This window comes from Pleurodeles waltl, chromosome 2_2, assembly GCF_031143425.1.
Source record: "Pleurodeles waltl isolate 20211129_DDA chromosome 2_2, aPleWal1.hap1.20221129, whole genome shotgun sequence".
Lineage (NCBI taxonomy): Eukaryota > Metazoa > Chordata > Amphibia > Caudata > Salamandridae > Pleurodeles > Pleurodeles waltl.
The window spans coordinates 306240453-306258255 of NC_090439.1; the positions used below are offsets into that span (position 1 = coordinate 306240453).

The 17803-nt window shown below is 42.7% G+C and overlaps 1 protein-coding gene across 1 annotated transcript in view; it reads left to right on the top strand.

The window, feature by feature from the left end:
- Window positions 1-17803, top strand: part of LOC138282350 (galectin-3-like) — an 81852-nt gene that overhangs the window by 41851 nt on the left and 22198 nt on the right. Inside the window, exon 4 of the mRNA XM_069219771.1 lies at window positions 4087-4175. Coding sequence (XP_069075872.1) covers window positions 4087-4175 — 89 coding nt within the window. The remainder of the gene's footprint in view (window positions 1-4086; window positions 4176-17803) is intronic.

A 17803-nucleotide genomic window follows, 5' to 3' on the forward strand; every position in this document is an offset into this window, starting at 1 on the left:
ATAGGTAAGTGGGCAAATTCTAAGTAAGTGCTAACTGATGGATCAATGAGTGAGTGAATGAGTAACCATGTGCCAGGATAGTTAATGTGCGAGTGAAATGGTGAATAGATGAATGGGTGTATACATGAATGAATGGTGAAATAGGATACTGCATGAATGGATTACTGTATTTAAAGTTGTGGGAGGGCATAGAAGGAGGCAGGCAGGCATGGGTGTCACACCTTATTTGCTTTTATATTGTTATAATTAGATGACACGTATAGGGGGGAAAACATTTATTACCATCAGAGGTCGACTCGGACCTTTTGACTCAGACATTAGTGTGAAATCATCCAAATAAGCACTGTGAAAATAACAGACCTCAAATAATCAATAAGAGTCAGTAATTTGAACACACCATGACCTATGTGGCCATGAATCACCACACCAGTTTAGTAAAGTTTTTTTAAAAACATTTGTTGCCCTTTAGATTAACAATTCTAGGATCATGTAAATCATGCGCAAGACCAAATGATAAACATAGCAGGCTGTCCAAAACGCCTAAAACATCTCAATCTAATTAAAGCGTTAAGAATAAAACATTCCAAAAGAATAATACAGAACAACAATAGAATTAAGTGGAATATAGAAATGGTACACATTTAGTTGCGCAACTGAATGAAATCACAATCCATTAACATAGATGCATAATTAGATTTAGGTCGGGCATCCCTAAACAACACTAGTTCGAAAAGCATGTGTGGACTTCATGCAAAAGGAAAAATAAGACAAAAATTAATTTGGAAAACATCTAACTAGGGTGCTAACCAAAATAAGCGGTTGGATTTTCTAAGGAAGACAACAAATGCACATTTGTTACACCGCTCCTAAATGGATCAGCATACAGTAGAGTTATCTTCAGTAGAGAACAGGAACATCAGGTCTTCAGAGAACAGCATCAGAACATTATAGGAAAAACAGTTCAGCAAACTGGGTATAATATAACTGAACTGTTAAAATCAAATCATAGACAATAACTATGCAGCATCTGAACAGGACTTAAAATAAATGTAATCTCTGTGAATGAAGAAATAGCGAAGCTCAGGAAAAGGTCAACTAACTTACATCACTTAAAACATTGCTATATTAAAGTCCCAAAAGTTATAAAGCTTCAATTGGACATGAGTATGAGGTGATTTAGTTTGCAGCCAATAAAATATCATCTATGCATCAGATATACTGTATCTCTTCACGTTTTCTTTACCAAGGGTTGGATTAATGCTGTCACTCCTCTCCGGACATCAGCTTCCGTGATAAATTACATTTAAAATGACGTGGAAACATAAAATTTGCTTCCTGCCAAAAATGAAATCCGAACAGAAATTAAATGTTACACGAAAAGCGTGACATTGAGCACTGAAGCTCTTTGTTTGGTTTATACTTTATCTCAGATAAGAATATTGTAACCAGCAAAGAACATAACTTTTCCACAGTGTGCAAGTCACACTGGATGCTTGAAGAAACATTATTTTGCAAAGCTAACATTCCTTTTAAAACAATGTTCCTCTGGAAAATTACTAAAACGTGACGCCTTTAAACTACTGCTAAGCATGAAGAATAAAACATTTCATAATTTTTTTAACAATAAATCTTTTAGTACACATTATTAATAACTTTGTCAGTATATTTAATTATGTTTAAACAAAATACATTTTCATTAATATAATATCAATTTATGGCTGACACCAGAATGATCATATTTAACAAAACACATGTTGTCAGTTAGGCCTTTTTAATATAGCCTAGAGAGCAGGCCTTTAATTGCCACTAGTGGGCCGAATGTTCTAATAAATATAACAAAGTCTTCCCGGAGCCTGAGGGGATTAAAATGTTGACGCTCCGGGCTTTTACCAGTCAGTAAAAGCCCAGAGCACTCCATTGTCTGCAGTGGAGATCCCAACATTCCAATGTTCTAATATGGCCTTAAAACCAGAGACTAAGGCTATTAGAACATTCTGCCACTAGAGGGCAGAATGTTCTATTAAAATAAAATAAATAAAATAAAACAAATTCCTCATGAAGCCCGAGAGGATTAAAATCCCCTCAGGTTCCGTGAGGCTTTGTTCACAGCGTATGCTGTGAGCAAAGAACATTAGAAAGTTGATGCTCTGGGCTTTTACCAGCGAGTAAAAGCCCAGAGCACTCCATTGTCTGCAATGGAGCCCCCAACATTCCAATGTTCTAGTACATCTTATTTCACATTGTTTCAGTTACATAATTTTATTAATGATGTTTACACTCCAACATAGGTTATATCAATTCTACTGACCGAGGCATCGGATTGCAGTTGTGATAACTTTATATAAATGAGAACTACCAATATTATGCCTGCGCAAGCAGCACTTTGCCGAGAATGCCCACACTTTGTCAAAAAATATCAGACATGAATAATCTGGGTCTTTCGGCATGTAGGGTGTGCGAGGGTAGAGCTCCACCTTCTGCAATTAGCGGGTAAAGTTCAGACGATTGCCTAGTTTCAGAGCTGCTGCAGGTGTCGAAGGACTGTGGCATACTAGATACTAGCTGCCTTCTATCAATGAGGAGCCTAAAGTACATTATGGAGCTGCTTCCTGCAGAAAGCATTGAGAGTGTGGCAGAAGACAAGAGATGTTGGTTTCTACACCAAGTCTGTGTGCTACTGAAAACCTGGGAGCTCCTTGACCCCTAACCCCTTCATCCAAAACTGGCCCCTGCTCAGTTGACAGCAGGGGTTAGGCAACAGGTGAACTTTGGGTACTTCACTGTTGTAAATAATAAAGTTGATGCACTGGAGGCTGATGACGTACTGGCAACTCCTGTGGAGAGCACGAGTGGCAGTGCAACCTCACTTCACAACATTAACCATGCATGTGGCACAAATACACTAGCTTGTGACATACTGGGGAATCATACACTATATTCATAATCCTCTTTGCTCTGGGTACTAGCAGTTTTCTCCTCCAGGGTCTCCCGCCCCTGTGACATTTTTTTCATTATTCTTCTATTAGAAGTGAGTGTATAATCTTCCTTCCGCCAGGTCTTTCCTGCTCTCCTGGCCAAGAATGAAGAGTAGCAAATAAACCCGGTGAACTCCCGACAACAAAAGTCTAGCCCACAAGGGGAAAAATATCAACTTAAGTTGATTATAAACAAAACATCATCATCCATCCATTTAAGGAATCCGGAGTATAAATATGCACTGGTCAACAAAAGTCTTCTCTCTTGACTTAGTTGCAATGCTTTAGGAGGGTAGGTTGGGTAAACGATCGTGTGTATTTAATTTCTCTGCATTGCCATATGTTTTTCATTGTCTATGTTCCCACCTATATTTTAGCAGTTTATTACTCTTGATCACATTTATTTCTAACCGTTCAACATTTTATTTTTGTCTGCTGTAGCAGCTATTGTATTTGCCAATGCTTATTTTTTAAAGAATAAATAGAAAAAAGTGCAGGGTGCAAAGTTTTGTGCTGCAGAATGCCCGGGTTGTCAAATAGAAAGGCTACCTAGTCTTGATTCCATCTTATGACTTTTTCTTCCGCCACTCACTCTGGGTAACTTTTTCCTCCCTTCTTTCTCTTTGTAACTGTTCTGCCATCTTTCTCTCTCTTGCTCCGGGTTATCCGCCGATGATTGATTAAACATAATCCCTGGTTCCAAAAATAAATGCCAGGGTCCACCTCCTGCAACCACCTTCACAAATTAAGCACTGGTAATTGCAACTTTTGTGGCTAACATTCTATGCCAGTCAGCGAGCAAGTTATCACCGTTGTTCTGTGATATTAACTGATAGGGTATCTTGGTTGATGACTGTAATTGAGGTTTCCTTCCAAAGTCCTTTGTTGGCTGTTAATGTGTACTCAAATGCTAACAGTTGTACAATCACCCTTTACCTAGAGTATTTTATGCAAGATTTATGTGGCCCTTCTGCTCAGATAACTGTGATACATATATATATATATATATATATATATATATATATTTTTAAATAAATTCAAAGCATTTCTCTTACAAACTGTTTTAAAACTCACTTAAAAGACCTTGTTTTTTTAAAATCTTTTTTTACAGAAAATGCCTTTCGACTTGCCACTGCCAGCAGGAATAATGCCACGTTTGCTAATAACTTGCAATGGTGCAGTGAATAAAACCTCCCGCAGGTAAAGTAAATGGGCCAGTTATATGGAGTCTGAATTTGTTGTTCTTTTAACAAATATTAAGTGTACAATCACACACCCCTTAGACCAGTGTTTCCCAACCTGTGGGCCGGGGAACCCTGGGGGTCCGTGAAGCCTCCACAGGGGGTCCGCGACTGCTTAGAAATTTTGATAATATTAGGTTCCAACTATCAGTAATGACTCAGTGGGGGTCCCTGGATTCCAATAATGAGTCAGTGGGGGTCCCCGGGCTCCAGTATTGATAAAATGGGGGTCCACAGAAGTCAAAAGGTTGGGAACCACTGCCTTAGACTGTTTTGTCTTGGCAATAGTCTTTCTTCTAAAAAAACTTACTTATCTTAGTACAGTATTCATGACTGCCACTGGTCCTTGTACCCATGTTCCCAACATTATGATGACTTCAAAATAGTCATCATAGAGCTGGTATTGAATTGGTTGCTAAATAACTAGTGACTTTATCTAGGCGGAAGTTCTCCAAACATAAAACTATGCAGTGCTCACAACCTTACCCACTCAACATCACAAACTTTTGGATTAAAAGGCCAGATGTAGAGTTTGTTGTCATTACCACAGACTACCCAAACGCCAGAATACTTCGTCTGCCAAACTCAGTCTGCCTGTCCATTTTTGAGACTGGCAGAAAGCCAGGTTTATGCCAATGCAGTAAAATGTACTCCTTCTGCTTAAACCTTCATAGTACTGCTCAATAGAGTACAGGCCATACGAGGTAAGCCATCCAACTGCCAACTCTATTTAGCATGTGGTATCAGATGTTTTTTTACTGTCTCGCAAGGTCAGGAATATCATGGCTGTGAGGAACAGTAAAAATAAAATGACCCCACCATTCCATGGGAGAAAACTCCCATGTTGCTGGGGCCAATAGGTTTTACTTTTCCAAAAACAAACTCCATCTTTGGGAGTTTGTTTTTGGATCAATAAAAACTTTTTAAAAAAGTTTGGTGTAATCGCCCGTCATCAATGGTGGATGCACACCAAACTTTTAAATGGGTTTGTATGAACTGCAGTGACTACAGTTCATACAAAAGCGTAGAGTTCAACACAGGGGCCCCTGGAGAACTTCACACTTGGCGGGCAAAGTAGAGGTGGTTGACGGGGCATTAAGTCCTATGGCACCCTGTCTGCTTTTACGTTGTCCATCAACCTCAAAAGCGGGCCCTATAATTAAAATCTAATCATTGATGAACCTGCATTGTTGTAATATAATCTTTACATCAGAAAGATTGGTCCTGTACTGATTGTTGTACATTTGGAGCCTTCTTTCCAACTGCTCCCTGCATTACTCTCCTCCTTTTCAGTATCTGCATCATTTCGATTGTGTTTTTGATATAGCAACCTACTCACCTTTGCATTGTTTTACAAAGTTAAATTTGGCAATGGGAACATATGCGTTCTACTGTTTAAGATAGCAAGCCTGGAGGCAACAGTGGGGCTGCAGAGGTTCTTGCGCATATCTTAGAATTGATTGGTGCTATATTGAAAGAACGGTCATAAGATTCAGAGATGCAAAACCTTTACTGGATTAGCATCAAGCTACCATCTGTATCATAAAAGATATCTTTCCAAACCCAAGCCCCACTCAAAGGACCCACAGGCCCCCGTGACTTAGTGTGTAGATCATGAAGGTGCACAGCCTAGCATTTATCAGAAGTGCTTTATAACCTCACAGCGTTGTAATCAGTCTGGCTGAATTACAGAGATAACAATTAGGAGAAACCAGTCATTTGAGATGTTTCTAGTAAAGAATTTACTGTCATGTATCACATTAAAATAGTAATTTAAAAAAAAATCCCCTTTAAAAAAAAAAAAAGAGAATGAATGTTTCGGAAAATACTTGTCAGTCAAATCCAATCTTTGGTTTGAATTCAGAGATATGTCTAGTGCAGGATCCCTTACTTGGGGCCCAGCTGCAAGTATTCTAAATTATTCACAACTCTTTTTGGTCTCATCTACATTTCTTCATTACATTAGTAGAGGACAAGTGTCTCAATTTTAGCAAACATTGACTGAGCCTATAGGTAAGGCCTTTTTAGTAAGTAATTTAGCTTCTTCATTTATTGACAGGTTTGTGTGGATAGACGTGGATGAATGGTGAATGAATCCATGGATGAATGAGTTAGTGAGGAAATAGAATTGAGGAAATTGAATAACAAGTGAATGAGTGAGAGCATGGATGGATGGACGGACGGATGAGTGGGTGAAGGGAGTACATGTATGTATAAGTGGTGGGTTGATGCTTGATCAAAGGTAAATGGATGACCGAGTATCAGTGGATTAATGGGTTACCCATCCACCACAACTATGCATCTTATACTTGTACACATGCCAATCTATCCACCCAGCCACACATACCCACCCATTCATCAACCTGAACACGCAGCTATCCATTATTTCATCAAGCATACCACTACACCAGCCATCCAATCCTGTTATCCAGTGCATATGTGCATTCATTTACTCCTCATAATCACCCATTCATTGTCCTGTATCTATTGATCTTTCCATAGAGGCATGTGCTATTGATCCACTATTTGTATAAAGGCTTCTGTTTCTGCCATATGATTATGTCTAGCTTGCCTCTGCCCTTCCTACTCCCAGAGACTGTCTAGGGCTCTGCGGAAAGCAGCAGTGATGAAACAACTTGGTTTATTACTAAGTGTATATTCAGTGACCATTATTTTAGGTACAAATTCGTGCAAGATACAGGTTTAAGAGCAGGATGGTTTAAGAGCCGTATGCTTACATGCACAAAGTTCGGGCTCCTGGGTGTCCGGCATGTTTTGTTTCCATTTGTGCGTAACTGTTAGGTTACCCCCTTTTTAAGTGACACATCATGCGATCTGAAAGGAAATTGTGCATGCCTAGGTGCACGGTAAATAAACCATAATGTAAATGTGAGATGTGGCCAGGCTCCTTCTTTGACCAAACATGGGAATCCTGGGAGGTAAGTAGGTTTTAATAAGATAACCTCTGATCCCCTTTGAGTAGCAAATAGTCACAGGGAAAATGTGTAATGTGTGTGTAAAACAATGTATATGTACAGTTAACAGTAGAACCAAAGTATTTACAATACCAGCCATATGCTGAGTTAAACAATAAATGTTTACCGAAAAATCTGCAAAAATAAAGAAAATTGATTAAGACCTGCAAATGTTAGAAAGGAATTTAAATTAATCCCATTGGAAATAACAGGGATCAAAATATCCTTTGAGCACAGCAATAAAGTCAAGAAAAAATAGAGGTTGGTTGGGCTGGGAAAGGTGAGTTTCCAATACTTGTAAACTGCCTATCAGTGCACATGTGTGCAGAATGATTTCCCAGTTGTATCAGGGTAGTTTAGAGCACAATGTCTGTCAAAAGATTATGTTGCATTTCACTGTTTAGAAGCACCACACATTATAATTCAGCATGCCAGTTGGCTGAGACTTTTCCATCTGCCTTCTGGTTTCCACTGTGACATCCTCTCACCTTCTTGACACATTAAGCTTTGGTCATTTTTATTGAGGGTAAATCATTCTTTGAAACTACATTGTACAGTAATTAGTAAACAATTTTTTGATGAGGTTGTTTGAGTTTTATATCTCAAAATCAAACCTATATATCTGTTCCCCCAAATAACCATTGTTGACACATTGCTTCCTTTGCAGGAATCTGTACCTCAAAAGGTTAATGAAGGTTTAGAACCAGCATAAGAGTGTAGAGACCAAGTCATTAAATTTCAAAACAAACCAATTGAACTGCACAACATGACCAATGTGGCCACAAAAGGAAAAATCCAGTCTGTAAAATTAGAAATATACAAAATCAGCAAAGGCCGTGCAAGGTGACGTTTAGGTGAACTAACATTAGTAGAACTAAACGCTCAACAAATACAATACAGAACATCAGAAGAATAACCAGATGCACGGAAAGCAAGCATTGATCAGTTCTAGTAAGCATTAAGGCAATTTATAGGTTCAGCTTTGTTTGAGCAAGGGAAAACCCTACAGATTAGCCCGTCAGGAAGTAATGTGCTGAGCAGAACACATGCAGACAAGAAGAATTTGGAAAAAAGTAAATCTTGGGCAACAGATCACTAATTAAAGTGGGCTAAATGTAAGTAAAAAGGGAAGGCGCTGGCATTTCAGAAGCTCGGTCAAGAGTCTTTTTCTTTGGGTCTGGGGAACAAAATCTCTAAGTCTCAGCAAAGCATTTCAAAGGGGTATGCGCAGAGCGAATTATGCTTCTCGGAGTCCAAGGTGTTCAGCAAGCAGAATAGGATTGGGCAGATAGCTGCAATAGGGTCTGGAGAGGGACAGCTCGTTTTCTGAACAAAGTCCAGCTAGAGAGCGATATATTAAAGTTCATATGGCAAGATGATGCGTCCGTCCATCATTCCACATGACGTTGAAAGTGTAACAGCCAGGAGAAAATGACCATGTGATTCAGACTGCAACTTTCGTGAAGATTCGCAAGACTTTCATTAGAACGGTGTCTGTCTGTACTCTTCCATGTAAGATTGTGACAATTGTGTACCGTACCCAAGGACAACTTCCCAGGCTCACTATGTGTAGAACTAATAGACATCTATCCCAAAGCTAGCTTTCTCATCAGAACAAAATCTGGAAGAAAAAGTCCACATTAGCAAGATGACTAAATATTTTCCTCAGTCATGAATACAGGGCCTAACAGGCCTCACTTAGGCTAGTGCAAATGTATTCAAACAGCACATTAAATCATACAAGTAAAACACATTTTAACACTCAAAGTATAAGTTCAGCGTTAAACTTTTAGTGGTGCCACTTCTCACCCAGGAACACTAGGGTAACCTCTGCACTACCGTCCATACTAACTGGGGCAATCTGCTGTGCAAGAATACACTAGCAAGCCCCAGTGTCTGTCGCTTGGGTTACTTGGCATCACACTTGAAGTGCCAAACCTGTAGACATACAAAGCACTTGGAGGTGAACTTCCTTGAGGACTTGTGGTCAGGGAACCTACTTTTCTTCTGTTCAGGTAGGGATTGGGAATTCTGTCCTGTGGAACTATTTTGAGGACCTTTAGAGAACTCTGTTTTTATTTTTGTCTCTCCATCTTTTTCTTTTGGAGGGGACCCTGCCTCCCCTTATGGTGATGTCTCCAGATACCTTCTTGAGGACCCTGGTGCCAATCCAGTGGTCCGCTTCCTTTGAAGCTTTCTGGGGTCAGTGAGCTTGCTATCAGCTCTGCAAAACAAAGACTGAGCACATGCTCTCCTGCCACCAAACTATACAGCTCCTGGTAATATTTTACTTCACTGCCCTTCACCCAGCCAATCAGTGCCTTGCAAAAGGTATCTACACAATCCACCCAGGACGGATGGGACAGCTTCTAGCTGTCTCTAAATGTATGCCTATACTTTTCTGAGGGAAGATACCTCATCCTGCTCCCCTTCTTCTTACCTAGTGTGTCCCTCACTTCACTAGGTATGTGCCTCCAGATATGCCCTCCCCAAATTCTCTCCAGGGACCCTATTGATCACCAAAGCAACCTCCTAGGCTTCAACCCACTTGTTGATGCCATCTCCGCAACCAAGTTGGGCACCTGATCCTTTAGAATGTGAACACTCTTTTCTCCAGAAGGCACTGTGCATATGCTGTCATCAATATTGCTGGACTCCACTTATTTGGCTCTGATGACCCTCTCTCTTAGACTTAGCTCATGGGCCATTCTCCTCTCCTCCATGGCTTGTCTCTTTTTTCTTCAAGCAGTGGCGGCTGGTGAAATTTGAAAATGGTGAGGCAGAAACAACACAAGTTACATTTTCTGTAATGCAGTGAGCAAGGAAAACGTCCCCCAGCTCTTAAAAAAAAAAAGATTCAGGGCTGCTTAGGCTTGTGTTTGCCCACCTTGGTGTGTGAATGCAATGGAAACACTGCACTTTACCACAGGTCATAATTTATTCTAGAGCTGATGTCAAAAAAGCATTAATTTCATTATATTTTAATTCAATAAACATGGAATGCAACATTTCAGAAGGTGGCGCTGGTTGATCTTGCTACTTCAGAGCAGCTTTGAATTATCTCACGTAAACGGCAAGAGAAATGTAGTAATTTAAAATATAGTAATACAAAAAAAAAAATGTTTTACAGCTTTCACTCAATGAAGTCAAAGTTGTATTAAGATAATTTTCTGTGGAAAAAGAAACCGTGCTTTATGCTTCTTAGGGAAATATGCCATTGTTACAGATCTTTGTAAATGCATACATAAAGTATCCAGTCCTGCATCATTTAGGGGAGGTTTCTAATTTCCCTGCATAATCCGCTTTACAACGGCATAGAGAATGTAGCCTGTCACCTATAAAAGATTGAAGATGGACTGCTGCAAATGAATGTCTCACACTGTAAAAGTGACATGGCTGATGACTCTGTTACACTGGGCGTGAGCATTCACAGCCTTGTGAGAGGACTTCTGGACGTGATAATGTCACTCCTGCAGAGATTTTCCTACAATAATTAAGGGCTGTAAAACGATAATCCCCAAGGGAGAGATTTGCACACATGCTCAGCTGAACTTTCCGATGATCAGACCGTAGAAATATGAGTCACAGTCCTTTTAAAGTAAAATGAAGGGAAACCTTTTACAGGTCACAAAATTGGAGAGGCTTGGCCCCAAAGCCCTAATGCAATGCAGAATTTACAATGCAGAAACTACCTCAGGTGTCCTCTCCTCCATCTTGAGTTTGGCTGAAACTCCATATTTGCATTCCAGTTCCTCTGGGGACAGGCCTTGAGAAGACCCACTGCTCTCTGGTCTGGCAAAGAACGTCAACTCAGGAGAGGAGTCATCCCCCTCAGCTGAATACTGCATCTCAGGACTGATATCCAGGTTCTTTCCTTGCCTTTCCACATCATCTTCTCCTTCTGTTGCCCTTACCAGTGACTGGTGGACTTTCGCCCAGGCCCTAAGCAACTTTTGGTGCTCAAGCTTTCTGGTGTTGCTCTTAGTTGGAAGTCCTATATCCTTGCAGAACTCCTTAAGCTCAGTCAAAGTGTAGGCATCCATGTTGGCAAGCTCAAACTCGAGCTTTTCAGGTGTGGATTCGGTCACAACCATCAAATAGAACAAAATAGAATGAGAGGGAATTTAGAAAAAGCAAAAAGGCCAATCAAGGAGAAATTAAAAAACTCTGAATGGTACCAAATTATCTCTCTGGGATTTTAGTACAACACAAATTCACTGTATGGAACCTTCCAAACACTAGTGCTGATCTCACTGATGAGCACTAATGATGGGAAATTGGGTTAATGGTTGAGGGAGGGGTGAAACCATACTCAAGCGGCAACCACAGTCTCTGTCAAGGTGCTATACTTAACCCTCTGGTAGCTTTTCAATAAGTGTAGGAAAGTACCATCTTGCCTGGCATGTTACCCCCATTTTTCACTGTATATATGTTGTTTTAGTTGTATGTGTCACTGGGACCCTGGTAACCCAGGGCCCCAGTGCTCATAAGTGTGCCTGAATGTGTTACCTGTGTAGTGACTAACTGTCTCACTGAGGCTCTGCTAATCAGAACCTCAGTGGTTATGCTCTCTCATTTCTTTCCAAATTGTCACTGACAGGCTAGTGACCATTTTTACCAATTTACATTGGCTTACTGGAACACCCTTATAATTCCCTAGTATATGGTACTGAGGTACCCAGGGTATTGGGGTTCCAGGAGATCCCTATGGGCTGCAGCATTTCTTTTGCCACCCATAGGGAGCTCTGACAATTCTTACACAGGCCTGCCACTGCAGCCTGAGTGAAATAACGTCCACGTTATTTCACAGCCATTTTACACTGCACTTAAGTAACTTATAAGTCACCTATATGTCTAACCTTTACCTGGTAAAGGTTAGGGCAAAGTTACTTAGTGTGAGGGCACACTGGCACTAGCCAAGGTGCCCCCACATTGTTCAGAGCCAATTCACTGAACTTTGTGAGTGCGGGGACACCATTACACGCGTGCACTACATATAGGTCACTACCTATATGTAGCTTCACCATGGTAACTCCGAATATGGCCATGTAACATGTCTATGATCATGGAATTGCCCCCTCTATGCCATCCTGGCATTGTTGGTACAATTCCATGATCCCAGTGGTCTGTAGCACAGACCCTGGTACTGCCAGACTGCCCTTCCTGGGGTTTCACTGCAGCTGCTGCTGCTGCCAACCCCTCAGACAGGCAGCTGCCCTCCTGGGGTCCAGCCAGGCCTGGCCCAGGATGGCAGAACAAAGAACTTCCTCTGAGAGAGGGTGTGACACCCTCTCCCTTTGGAAAATGGTGTGAAGGCAGGGGAGGAGTAGCCTCCCCCAGCCTCTGGAAATGCTTTGTTGGGCACAGATGTGTCCAATTCTGCATAAGCCAGTCTACACCGGTTCAGGGACCCCTTAGCCCCTGCTCTGGCGCGAAACTGGACAAAGGAAAGGGGAGTGACCACTCCCCTGACCTGCACCTCCCCTGGGAGGTGTCCAGAGCTCCTCCAGGGTGCTCCGGACCTCTGCCATCTTGGAAACAGAGGTGCTGCTGGCACACTGGACTGCTCTGAGTGGCCAGTGCCACCAGGTGACGTCAGAGACTCCTGCTGATAGGCTCCTTCAGGTGTTAGTAGCCTTTCCTCTCTCCTAGGTAGCCAAACCCTCTTTTCTGGCCATTTAGGGTCTCTGTCTCTGGGGAAACTTTAGATAACGAATGCATGAGCTCAGCCGAGTTCCTCTGCATCTCTCTCTTCACCTTCTGATAAGGAATCGACCGCTGACCGCGCTGGAAGCCTGCAAACCTGCAACATAGTAGCAAAGACGACTACTGCAACTCTGTAACGCTGATCCTGCCGCCTTCTCGACTGTTTTCCTGCTTGTGCATGCTGTGGGGGTAGCCTGCCTCCTCTCTGCACCAGAAGCTCTGAAGAAATCTCCCGTGGGTCGACGGAATCTTCCCCCTGCAACCTCAGGCACCAAAAAGCTGCATCACCGGTCCCTTGGGTCTCCTCTCAGCACGACGAGCAAGGTCCCTCGAATCCAGCGACTCTGTCCAAGTGACCCCCACAGTCCAGTGACTCTTCAGCCCAAGTTTGGTGGAGGTAAGTCCTTGCCTCACCTCGCTGGGCTGCATTGCTGGGAACCGCGACTTTGCAGCTACTCCGGCCCCTGGGCACTTCCGGCGGAAATCCTTCGTGCACAGCCAAGCCTGGGTCCACGGCACTCTAACCTGCATTGCACGACTTTCTAAGTTGGTCTCCGGCGACGTGGGACTCCTTTGTGCAACTTCGGCGAGCACCGTTTCACGCATCCTTGTAGTGCCTGTTTCTGGCACTTCTCTGGGTGCTACCTGCTTCAGTGAGGGCTCCTTGTCTTGCTCGACGTCCCCTCTCTCTGCAGGTCCAATTTGCGACCTCCTGGTCCCTCCTGGGCCCCAGCAGCGTCCAAAAACGCCAAACGCACGATTTGCATGTAGCAAGGCTTGTTGGCGTCCTTCCGGCGGGAAAACACTTCTGCACGACTCTCCAAGGCGAGAGGGATCCGTCCACCAAAGGGGAAGTCTCTAGCCCTTTTCGTTCCTGCAGAAACCTCAGCTTCTTCTGTCCAGTCGAAGCTTCTTTGCACCCGCAGCTGGCATTTCCTGGGCATCTGCCCATCTCCGACTTGCTTGTGACTTTTGGACTTGGTCCCCTTGTTCCACAGGTACCCTAGATTGGAAATCCACAGTTGTTGCATTGCTGGTTTGTGTCTTTCCTGCATTATTCCTCTAACACGACTCTTTTGTCCTTAGGGGAACTTTGGTGCACTTTGCACTCACTTTTCAGGGTCTTGGGGAGGGTTATTTTTCTAACTCTCACTATTTTCTAATAGTCCCAGCGACCCTCTACAAGGTCACATAGGTTTGGGGTCCATTCGTGGTTCGCATTCCACTTTTGGAGTATATGGTTTGTGTTGCCCCTATCTCTATGTTTCCCCATTGCATCCTATTGTAACTATACATTGTTTGCACTGTTTTCTAAGACTATACTGCATATTTTTGCTATTGTGTATATATATCTTGTGTATATTTCCTATCCTCTCACTGAGGGTACACTCTAAGATACTTTGGCATATTGTCATAAAAATAAAGTACCTTTATTTTTAGTATAACTGTGTATTGTGTTTTCTTATGATATTGTGCATATGACACTAAGTGGTACTGTAGTAGCTTCACACGTCTCCTAGTTCAGCCTAAGCTGCTCTGCTAAGCTACCATTATCTATCAGCCTAAGCTGCTAGACACCCTATACACTAATAAGGGATAACTGGGCCTGGTGCAAGGTGCAAGTACCCCTTGGTACTCACTACAAGCCAGTCCAGCCTCCTACAATAAGCAGTCAGGCTTAACTTGGAGGTAATGTGTAAATTATTTATGCAGCACTTCAAAAAGTAATAAAGTGAAAACACAAGGAAGAGAGTTGCTTGGTCCCGCATGGCGGATGTGTTGCGTAGTGGCAGTTTCGAAGAGCTGCAGCAGTGATGTGATGCCTAATGATGGGGACACGATGAGCAGTGGTGATGCCCACGCAAGGCCTTTGTCACGGATGTGGCTTGAAGCAGCAGTTACAATGCAAGGCACTGCGTCAAGGGCGCTTCACACCGCAGTAGTTCAGATGGGCTGCGGGTGCAATGTGAAATCTATTATCAAGGATGCTTTGCACAACCTTGGTTCAGAATAGTGTGGGCTGAGAGGTTCTGTGATGGGGATGCATCACATAGTGGTGGTTCAGATGGCTTTGTGCTGAAATGCATTGTGCTGCGAAGTCTGTGTTGTCACTGTGGCTTCGGAAAAGAAAGTCAAGTAAAGATCAGCATACAGTCGTGATTCTCTGGCTGGCATCTCCCTCTAACTTGCAATGGACAGGGAAGTGTTTTTATAATAAAACAGCTGATGTTCTGAGAAAATGTCCCTTTGTAAGGATGTGTGTTTTCTATGAATGTCAGAGACAAAATTGTATACCACGTTCACCAGCAACCTATTTTACTGCAGCCTTGGAAGAAATTTGAGAACAGAGCGCTGTCCTAGGCAAAAACAGCCAGATGGAGAGAAAATAAAACAAAACCGTAAAAGTGGCCACTGTAACAATAATAAAGTGAAGCCGAATGAAATATATCTAGGTTAAAGTGCACAGCGGTAGGCCTAGTATGTTAAAATAATGTGTATGAAGCTATAACTAAAATAGCTGCACATCAGATACACAGAGCAGCTGGATTAATCACAGGATCCAAGAAAATTGGCTACATCTTCCCCATTCTTATCTCTCTAAAATGGCTTTCCATCAAGCAGACAGCATAGTGAAACTAGCCTGGATCACTTGTAAGGCACTAAGGGCCATATTTATACTTTTTGATGCTCAACTGCGCCAACACAGTTGTGCGTCAAACATTTTACCGCTGGCTAACGCCATTCCAACGCACCATGCGGGCGCCTTATTTAAGGATGACTTTAGCCGGCGCTGCGGACTGGTCTGAGTAAAAAAAAAAAAAAAGACTCCCACCAGGCAGCGCCGTCGTAGGGGACAATGGGGGTTGTGCGTCAAAGAATGGTGCAAGTCAGGTCTGAGGCAAAAATCAGGCCTCAAACCGGACTTGCGCCATTTTTTTTTTTTTATGCACAACCCCCAATGACATGACTCCTGTCTTAGCAAAGACAGGAGTCATGCCCCCTTGCCCAATGACCCTGCCCAGGGAACTTCTGTCCCCTGTGCATGGGCATAGTGGCATGTAGGGGGGCATAGGGGGGCCCAAATTAGGCCCCCTTATGCCACTTAAAAAAAACTTTAAAAAATACTTACCTGAACCTACCTGGGATGGGTCCTCCCATCCATTGGTGTCCTGCAGGGGTGGGCGAGGGTGGCAGGGGGTGTCCCTGGGGGCAGGGGAGGGCACCTCTGGACTCCTTCCAAGCCCACAGATCCTTTAATGCCTGCCCTGACCCAGGTGTTAAAAAACAGCACACATCAAGCTGTGCGCCATTTTTTAAGGCCCACCCCCTCCTATGCGTCAAAATGACGCTGGGGTATAAATAAGGCACACGGGCCTTAAAGTCCTTTTTTGGGCAGGAACGCCTACCTTGCTTATCATTAACGCAAGGCAGTTTCCCACTTCCAAAAAATGGCGCACAAGGTGGAATTTTGACGTCCGCGGGGTCGGGCGTCAAAGTTTAAATATGGAGCAAGGTTTGCGCCGAATGTGCGTCAATATGTGACGCACATTCGGCGCAAACAGAGTATAAATATGCCCCTAAATGAGACCACCCCAAACAACATCAATCAGATGTTGCGGCTCTCTGGAGGTCAGTGTTAACTGAGAAGCATACTATCCCCTCAAAAGGTGAACCCTGAAAAAATCTAGAATGCTGAAAACAAATCTTCAAGAAGCAGCTCAGAATTTTGAAATTCCTACTTCAAGACTAAAATACTACCCCTCACCGTGAATAATTCAGAAATTAGCTGAAAAGCCTTTTATTCCAAAATCACTTAATCTATAGTCACTTGACTACAATAACTGTGATATCATCCTTCCATCTAGTTCTAAATCCTTAAATGCATGTTGTCTCAAGCTCCAAGAACGTTTCAATCTGTGTTGTAATGTTAGTTCTTGTACATTTTATATTGTGTATGTATGAATATTACTGCTTTGCTGCCAATTTCTGATTTCCCAAAACAGTCCTTCTCCCCGCACAATCTTTCCTGTCCAGAATGGCTCACTATAATAAATTCGACCCAACGCTTCCTGTATATTATGTTATTGACTCTTGTCCATTTGTTGTGCAAAAAATTCCTCATTGATATGTTCTGGAGGAAATCCTACATAAGCACGCTAATGCCCTCATCTTGTCCCAGTTATCCAAATTGCAAAATGGACAGTAACACAGATTGAAAACTAAAGGGGCGAGGATGGAGTCTGGAACTCTATGGGGTATTTGGAATGTTTGACAAAGGAATTGCCAATTTTGATGAATTGCGATCTGTCTGATACTTAGGACCTGGACCACTTTGGTAAAGTTCCTTCAAAACTACCTCTGTCGTTTTTGTATTTGTAGGAGCATTATGTAGTCAGCAGTGTTTAAAGGCTGTGGAAAATCAGAGGAACCGGAAGGAGGAGTTTCATGTGTCGACTTGACGAAGAGTGCCATCCACAATTTTAAGAGTGGATGTTTTGTTAGTCATTTGAGTGATTATTGTCGCGCTTGTTCTCTTGTAGATGAATAGTATCACATACTTCCACACTCTAGGAGAGGATGAGGGAGGCCAGTGATGAGCCTAAGGTCAGAGGTTTTAGGTCTACATTCTTCAGGGGAGAAACATCATGACCATTCTTACTGGACTCAGAGACCGACTTGGCTCAGGAAAGACCACTGCCTAATTTGAGCTGGTGGGGCCCACAGGCACTCCTTTTTGGGGACCAGTACTTATTTTTCCTGATTAGATCTTTGCCGGGAAAAACGCACAAAGTGAAAAGATGGAGGAAGAGAGACTGAAAAACTGTCACAAAGGGTGAAAGCAAGGCAGGCAAAAGTGGAATAAAGGGACAGGATATGTTTGTTACTGGATTAAAGAGGCCTGAGG